Below are 9,257 nucleotides of genomic sequence, written 5' to 3' on the forward strand. Positions count from 1 at the left end.
TTCCTGCACCGTCTGTCATCGTTTTCAGATTACAGATAAGGAACTCCTGTGTGAAACATATTTGCATGACAGGTCCATATCTGCTGATAAACAACCCGCTCAGAACCCTGCGAAGATGAAAAACTTTGTTTTTCTCACTAAATGCTGACTGAATTTGTCATACATTTCTCTTCAGACCCATTTCTGAAACTAGTTCAAATAGTGGGCCTGAGTGTATGATAAAAATAATCCAATTTTTCTTACAATTTTATTAATACATGTAAATAAAGTGAAGCTTTTCGTGTTGTTGTGAATGCCTGAAGATGCCTGAAGCAAACAGTTGATATTCATTTCTGTCATCTGACTCTGTCTTCACTTTGCCCTTGGAGCGTTTTGGAAATGCAAATCCCAGCTGCCTTTCTCACTTGTTAGCACAGACACTAACCTCTCTAGGCAACAAGTGGCGTGAATTAATTATTCCCACTTATGACATTATTATATGAGCCTCTGAAGTATCCATCAAGTTGAGCAACATCATTCCACAGATGTTTGACCTTTAACGCTCCACCATTACCGCAGGATAATCTGAGTTTGATGGTTTGTGCCATTTGTCTGTAAATTTTTTTAAGGTGTCTTCAGACCTGCGGTCCATCTTTAAATTATAGCAACGATTTGCAAAACTGTCCGGAAGCCTGTGTTTAAGCCTCCCTATCCAAAGTGAATCCCTTCCAGCTCTGAGGCTGCGGCTATAAAAGTTCGACCTCTGACCTCCCCGAAGGCGGTCTAAGTGAATGGAGAATTTCCCCACTGGGGCCAATAATGTGTCATGTTCTAACCAGCATCACTGTACCTGATGCATCCATGGAGTGTGTTAACAGTACTTAACAAACTGTCCCTGTTAGGATGGAAAGCTGCGGAAATTGTACAGAGGAAAGTTTGGGGATTCTCTGGAGGTAACTAAATGTGTTAACACACTGATAGGCATTTTAAAGACTCTTCAGATAATGTTGAGGTGTGATTTGATTTAGTGCTTAAATAAAACTATTTTACACAACTTTTTCCTTCTAAACCTGTCAGCATCAATACAGAAAGGGATTTGTCAATGTGATCAGTTTTGATGATGACCTTTTGGTTTTTAAAACCAGTTTCTGCAACAGCCTGTCGACTGATATTCAACTCTCTGATATATAAAATCTCAGCTGCTAATTAGGTTGTACAACATATAATCAGTTTTAATATTTTTTTTTAAATCAATTTACTCTGAAATCCGTTTGCTCAAATCTCTATGAAAGACAATGTCAAGCGTACATATATGCAAACTTTAGCTTAAAAAAAACAACACACAAGTGTTTATTAACATTGAATAACTCTAATTTATGATCTATGTGTTTTGTATAATAATAAAGTAACAAGAACAAACCTTGCAACTTTAAATTAATTCCTTTAAACATTTTTTAAATGACCAAAAGAAACTAAAGTTGCCCAAATATTTGGAATAATTTATTCTTTCTTTGTCTCTAAAAAAAAAATTCTAAAAATACATTTTTTATTTATCCTTCTGTAGCTGAACAAAATGGTTAAAATACTAAAAAAAAAAAAAAAAAAAAAAAAAAAAAAAAAAAAAAGAAGAAGAAGCTACAAGAAAACATATCAGTAGAAATAATCATGGTAATTATTTTTAAGCTGATTAAATAGTTATTTCAGTAATTTGCTCTAATGCGCTAAAATCAAACACTGGTTCCACTAAAAGCTGGTCCTTTACTGGGTCAATCTATTATTCTTCTTCTTATTATTCTTCTTATTCTTATTCTTATCATTATTATTATTACCTGTCTGACAGGCGTTTTCTTTGGGTTTTTATGTCTTTTTTGGTGTTTTTTATGTTGAGGAAAGCGTTATTAACTTCACATAATTGACCCTTCCTAAAGTTGTTGAAGGCTTGTCGTGTAACAAGCCAGACATGGCCACTCTGCTGTCTGACAGGAAAACGAGCAGCCTGCAGAAAGCAGGACTAGTTCCCACCTGTTCAGCTGTTTATGCTTTTGGAGGCTCATTACGTTCATGAGCTTTTACGCAACTAAATCAGCGCGTCTTGTTAGAACATTTTCTTCAGTGTTGGTGGATTTTCCTGCATGTTCTCAGTCCAAAAACATGTTTAACAGCCTAAACTTTCCCGAGCACACATTGCTGCACTCATGATGCCAGTTCACGTTTCACCCTAATGGGAAAGATGGAGTGAAAGTATTAAGAGAGGAGAAATCCCAGCTCGTTGCGGGGTTACTGGGTTGGTTTGGGGAAAGGCCAACTATGCCATGTTGTGTCTCCTCAGAAGCTGCTGTTACGGGCTTGTTATGAATAAAAGCCATGTGTACTGAAATCCTTGCTAGTTATAAAACGTGTTCTGAGCAGCATTAATTTATCCTCCGTGTTTAGTATAAAAAAGGAGACATTTCACACACACACACTGTGTGTAACTGTGCCTGCAGCAGGGTCCATTAAAAGACAGGATACGTTGCTTTTGTGTCGAGTAGTGAAACAAATTATACACCAGTGTGCACAACATGCTTTGCAGCACGACCCTTGCAGTAATGCTGGATTACAGCAAACATTTGTCAGACAGTTGCCAGAACAATGTGATTAAATGCAGTTGGGATGTTTTAAGGAATGAAAGATGAAGAGAAAAGATGCAGACTGGCAGAATAACAGAGACTGTTAGCGCTCAGGGTGGGAAGCTAATGAAAATCTGACAGGCAGAGGAGATGTTCTGCTCTCCACGAGGCATCAGGAGTTTTGGGGGGGGGCTGGAGGTGTTGCAGGGCCGAAGCTGTTTAAACAAAGTGTCTTCTTTCAACGCAGTTTCTAGTTCTGCTGTTCCTTTTTTTTTTTTTTTTTTTTACCCCCCTTTCTTTACTTTCTTCCCCGGCCTGACCAACTCTACGGAACCTTTGTTCTCCTCAGTCAGGCGTGGAAAGAAAAGGTGTCATCACTTCAACATGAAGGTTCTCCGTTGGAAAAGCGCGTCTAACTTTCTCCAAGCGTTGCCCATCATGGTCACGTGCCACATATTTCAGCCTCTTGGCTTGTGTTGCTTCTACAAACTATTGACATAAGTGTCTTTTGTTTTTGCCCTCTGCCTTCTTTAAGGACTTTAACATATTCGGTGATTGTTTGTGTGAACTTTGACCTTTAAAAAGCCAGTAAGCCTTTAAAAAGAAGAAAATTCTTAATAACTGAACTCATTTATAAAAACTCGGTTTACAAGGACCGCTGCACTAAATCGTATTTTGAACGAAAAATATACACATTTCTGCAAGTTTTTTTTCTGACACATTTCTACTTTTCAGCTTTTTTTTCAATCCAGTTCTTGAATTTTCATTTGATCTGTAAACAACCAACAACACAGACTGTTGGAAGACAGAGGAAATCTTTCATTCTAAAGACTTCATTATGCAGCATGATAATGCACTGCATCGACCCATTCATGATCATATTCCCTTAATGCACTTGATTTTTAGGTATATCTTCATTATTATCTTTTGTTGTGATATTAATGAGCAGACCTGTCACGGTGCCCTTACTAAACGCAAGAGAATATTAGAAATAATGGATTAAAACATACAATTTAACCGCTACACACAGAGATTAATCCCCCCCCACCGAGCCTCACAACGCACCCACACACGCACCAAAAACAAAATAAAAGAAAGTATAGGGGGGAAAAGATAGAAAACGCTTAGAAACAATTCGTTAAGTAAACTTTTCTGACTGAAGTGTGAAATTATTTCTGGTTATTTCAAATATATCAGTTTTGTTTCTTCTTTAAACAAACGCGAGGAGAAAATAGAAACAGCCCCCCACCCCCTTTTTTTAAATAAACAAAAATATGGATAATGATTGAGAATAAGAGAAATCTTGGCATTTTAATGACATCTTTTTCTTTTATTGTAAAGGGTAATATGAAACTATAGGTGAAGTCGCTTTATGGTTTATCGCAAAGTTTACATGCAGTGTCTTTCCACATGAAAATGTAAATACTAATAACATCAGGAGATTAAGATACTTCTTTTTTTTTTTTTTTTATCACGGCTCTTATAAGACACTTTAAAAAATATCACAGCCCAGCCTCCTGCAGAACAAGAACACCAAAATAAACAAGAAAACAAAGAGCAAACAAAAATGAAAATGACTGCTCGTGGCTCTTTTGGGAAAAAAACAAAACAACAACATGTAAACAAAAAGGCGTGGGGGAGGGGGAGGGGGGATGCTTGAACTCTGTGCATACAGAGTCTAGAGATAACAGCGGTAATAGTAGCAAGAGTTAAGACACTTTGTTGTTATTGTTTTCAACAATATAACAGTTTACGTTACATTCCAGGAAAATTCTTTCTTTCGTTCTTCTGCAAAATAATCGGTCCTAACAAGTCATAAAATCTCAAATCTAGTCTGTCATTTCGTCCATCCAATTAATGCCAGTAGCGTGGGAACGTGGTGTACCTGTTGATCGTAAAGTTCTCAAGTGCTCTGGTCACGTCTTCATAGAAAAATCCCCAGAACCAGCGGACATTTACTGTGAGAATGAAGGGAGGTCACAAGAAATCCTCCCACTTGTTGAGAGAAAAAAAAACAACTTGAAAGTGAGACTAAATGATTTGTTACGGTGCCTATTTCTGCAGTGTTCCAGTCTGTCTGCCTCGCACCTTGACGCAAGTGCTTGAAGCTTTGCTCACGCCACCTCGTAAATTACTTTCCAGAAAAAAAGGCAAAAAAAAAACCCAAACAAAAAAAACCCCCACAAATGTTGCTCTTTATCTCCCTCCTGTGCCGTTATTTTAAGAGCCAAGGTCCACAAGATTAGAAGACATAGGGTTCAGTATGGTGTCGTGGTGCAATGAGTGATGATGGTGCACCGACTCTGCACCACCAGGCACCGGGATCGCGCTGGGTCCTGGCGGGGGCGCGAGGCCGTGCAGGGACGGTAAACCGGTGTTCGAGCCGAGGAGCAGAGCCGGGCTCTGAGAAGTGTGATCCGGTGTCCCAGAAGGTGTTTTATCGTCATCCGAGCTCCCCAAAAGAGTTTTATTTCCATTCATGGAAGAAGTCAATGGGTTGTGACTATTGCTGTTGGAGTTCTCGTTGTTTTCCCTGTAATTGAAAAAAGACAAATAACTTAGGTCTGGAGGTGTGGTGTAAGTTCATACTTTTATGGTTGCTTACATTTAAAAAAGAAAAAAAAGAGAAAGAAAAAAATGCAATATTCTTATCGTTCAAAATAGAAAGTTGGTAAATATTCTGTGTAAATATTAAAAATATTTGAAATTTTGAATTTATTTTATCTTTTGTCTTGGAAAAAAGTTTAGAAAAGACGTCAATGACATTAATTCGCGCATTTCTCTTGGGTTGCGCCATCTTTAAAACAACCTCAACGAGCTTATTAAATGTATAAATACTTGGTCTAATTATTTTTTAATGCACCAATCAGTAATGCATTCATGCGCACCTGTGCCAAGATGAAAACAATTAGTAAGACACTGAAATAATTAAAGGCTTAGGTTAACGGAAGTAATGGCGGTGCAGAACAGACAATGACAGCAGACAATAAAACTACTCGACTGATGAACATTCATTAAGTAGCCTGTTTGTGTTTACAGCAAATTAACCAGTGCAGAAACTCAAAGTGAGCTGTGTCTGGTAAATAAAAAAGCCACGTGATCTCCAAACGAACGCATTTTACGCTGCATGCTGTGTATACATACATACACACACACACACACACACACACACACACACACACACATATATATATATATATATATATATATATATATATATATATATATATATATATATATATATATATATATATATATATATATGTGTGTGTGTGTGTTCACTTAGCATTTCTCAGAAGGATTACATGATTTACGTGCAGCTTTCAGCCCAAATTAGTGGCCAGAGGGTGAAAGAAGACACCGACCGTGCGAACACCTGCCCGAAACACCTCTCCAAACCTTCTGTGGACGCGTGCATGTGTTGATTTTTCAAACTTTTTACCTGACTAACATGAATGTACAACTTGGCTGAAAGAGACTTTAGGAAACCACATCAACTGCACCACAAACAGTTTTTTACACATGCTCTGACTTCTGAGTCTCTGAGGTTTAAAGTATGTTTTCTGATCTCTGTATGAAAGTCCAGCTTCGTGTTATAATTAGTGTTGTCACTAAATATCAAAGGAAGGTAATTGCAGCTTTTATAAACTGGTAATAAACCTGACAACAAGTCTTTTAATTTTCTGCTTTTCAACTTTTTTTCCCCCCCACGCGGCCGTTTTTAGAAACACGCACAACCAGACGCAAATTTAAACCTGAAGAGAGGATAAATTGATGTTTTTTGTTTGTTTGTTTGTTTTTAATGTAATTTCCCAAAATAAAACAAGCTGATTTTTTGCCATAAAATAGAAAACTGGTCCTGTTTTTAGTTTGCTTAACTGGAAGATATAGGTCAGAAAATCAGTTTTGCACAAGCGCACAGAAAGCAGTTGCTTGTGACTCAGGACTACTTAAAAACAAAACAAAAAACAAAAAACAAAAAAACCAACAACAACAAAAAACTTTTTCTTTCTGCTCCTTGTAATAATTTGATTAAAAGCAATGAATTCTGTTTTTGTGTCTTAAGGAGGCAGCGTGAAGAAGCACTCCTACCTTTCTTTCGCCTCAGCTGCGCGATCTCTCTGCCGTCGGTTCTTGAACCAGTTGCTGACCTGTGTGGTCGTGAGTCCCGTGGCCTCGGCCAGCTCTCTTTTCTCCCGTGGAGATGGATAAGGATTGTGGGTGTACCACTCCCGCAGGACGCTCCTGCTCTTCTCCTTGAAGCAGTAGCTGGTCTCCTCTCCGTCCCAGATGGAGCGGGGCAGGGGGAACTTTCTCCGGACGCGGTACTTCCCCACGGCGCCGAGCGGACGACCCCGCAGCTTCTCCGCCTCTATGTAGTGCGCCTTGAGCCACAGCTGCTGCAGCTTCGGGTGGTTGTGCGGCGAAAACTGGTGGCTCTCCAGGATCTTGTAGAGCTCTCGGAAGTTGCCCCTGTGAAAGGCAACCACTGCTTTCGCTTTGAGGACGCTCTCGTTTTTGTGGAGGTGTTCACACGCCGGCAGGGACCAGAGAAATCGTCCCAGCCGCTCGATGTTCCCCCCTTGCTGGAGGACTTCACAGACACACGCCACTTGCTCCTGCGTAAAACCAAACGTCGGAAGCATGGACATGGCGACAACGTAAAACAAGACAGATTATATTGTGCCTTACTTCCACGTTCAGTCTCTCATTAAATCAAGACACATTAAGTCCATCGGTGTCAAAAGGTCTCCGGAAGAGCAACTTCCAATTTAGAACAGCGCAAGGTTTTTGCCAATATCCAGCTGCGCACTCCAAAATACGTTCAAGCCTGTTCAGCCATGCAAAATCCTCAGAAAGTTGTTGAGAAAGAGAGCAAGTTGCTACTCCCTCCAGTGTCCCTCCACCTTTTCTATGCCGTTTCAACATAAACTACTCACCGAGACCAGGCTTGCTGGCTCGTTTTAATAATATTATTCTAAGCTGGCAAGACAAGCGATTATATGAACTCTGATTGGTCGGTTATCTGACCCAGGGATGGTGAGGATAAGACAATAGCCTTAGTCAAATTATTTGCCATGGTTACGCTGTCACTCAAAGTAACCTGATACGCTTTGAGGTGGCTCCCTGGCAAAGTCAAGCCGATTGTTCCCTTCTACGACAGCCCGCCTACCAGCAGAAAATACTGCAGATTTTCCTCCAAAAGAGTCCCCCCCCCCCCCCCCCCCCCCCCCGCCTTCACTTTGACAGACACCTGAGGCAGCCAAGGAGCACAGAGCTGCAGGAGAGTGTGGGGAAGGAGAGTTTTAAAGCTGATCCCGGAGCTGGAGGAGGGATGGCGCCAGAGCGCGTGAAGCCCGCTTCGGCGCGCCTGCGTGTCCCTGGCACAGATTACTGATCAACCAACTTTTCTCCAATCTGTGTAACTTTTAAGTTTGACTTATGTCGGAGTAAAAAAAAAATGCAACAAGAGATGCAACTTAGATCATAATAATTGTTAATAGGATGCAAAATAGAAATATGAATAGAAAAATAAACAAATTATTTTGAGAGGAATATATTTTTCCAGGCTTGTCTCAGGTTTATTTTCGATTAATAATGTAGAGTTGCATGTTTGTCCACAGACAGAAAAATAAGAATAAGAAAACCTACCAATATAAATATTTCCTTTATCTGACATTGAAATTGCATTTCTAAATTTAGAACCCTTCAAAACAAATAAAGTTTTTTTTTTTTTAAATTATATTCTATGCAAAAGCGAAGCCACGACCATCTACCTCATATAGCTATAAGAAAGACTTTTAGATGAGGGGTGAGGCAGTCAAGGAGCGCGCCCTGCATGAATAGTCTGAAGGTGTGCTGAAGGACTGATGGAGAAAGCAGCTCGTGCGCGTCGCAAGTTGAAACTGCGCGGCTCTGAGAGGAGACGGCGGGGGGAGAGTCTGGACCAGCTCAGAGGGAACACGGCAGCAACCAGCAAACCGGTGAGACCATTTGTTTTTCTGTTTCTCAACAGCACAGCTCCCAACAGAGAAAAAATCTGAAGATGAAACCCAAAGTCAGTCTTTGGAAGTAAAATTACGAATAAAAAAAAATTGAAAACCAAGGGAGGGAATGAATAAATGAACGGAATTTAGAGGGAGAAGGGTTTTTCATTTAAAAAAAAAAAAAAAGTGAGGATCTTTGCTTGCTGTCACGCGGACAGGGGACAGGACTGCATGTTATTGACTGTTGGGGCCAAAGATGGACCAGTTGGCAGATTTCTATCGTCCCACTGCGGGATATCTTCATTACAGATACGATTGTCAGCTACACTTCAAGTATCATCTCACTCCACACAGCTGCACCAAATACACACACACACACACACACACACACACACACACACACACACACACTGACTCTGATTGACCTGCGGTGTCCATAGTTAATAATAATAATAATAATAATAATAATAATAATAATAATAATAATAATAATAATAATAATAAAGAGATAATGATAAAATAATAATAGAGAAAGAGAGAGACACGAGACTTCAGAAAAAAAATAACTATTCTTAAGTTATTAAAGATATCAAGATATTTGAAAAAAACATTATCAGGTTATTATTTAAATAACTTAGATTTCTAGTACATCCATATATATAAATATACATACACACACACA

General features: G+C 39.4%; 1 protein-coding gene across 1 annotated transcript; it reads right to left on the minus strand.

Moving 5' to 3' along the window:
* Positions 1-3,899: 3,899 nt before the first annotated feature.
* On the minus strand, positions 3,900-7,595 carry six2a (SIX homeobox 2a). The gene is made up of 2 exons (XM_079248915.1): positions 6,681-7,595; positions 3,900-5,121 (listed from the first exon to the last, which is right to left on the minus strand). Exons 1-2 carry the CDS (start codon positions 7,238-7,240, stop codon positions 4,809-4,811), a joined length of 873 nt encoding a protein of 290 aa, XP_079105041.1. The 5' UTR covers positions 7,241-7,595; the 3' UTR covers positions 3,900-4,808.
* Positions 7,596-9,257: the final 1,662 nt, after the last annotated feature.

This window comes from Telmatherina bonti (assembly GCF_933228915.1).
Source record: "Telmatherina bonti genome assembly, chromosome: 11".
Lineage (NCBI taxonomy): Eukaryota > Metazoa > Chordata > Actinopteri > Atheriniformes > Telmatherinidae > Telmatherina > Telmatherina bonti.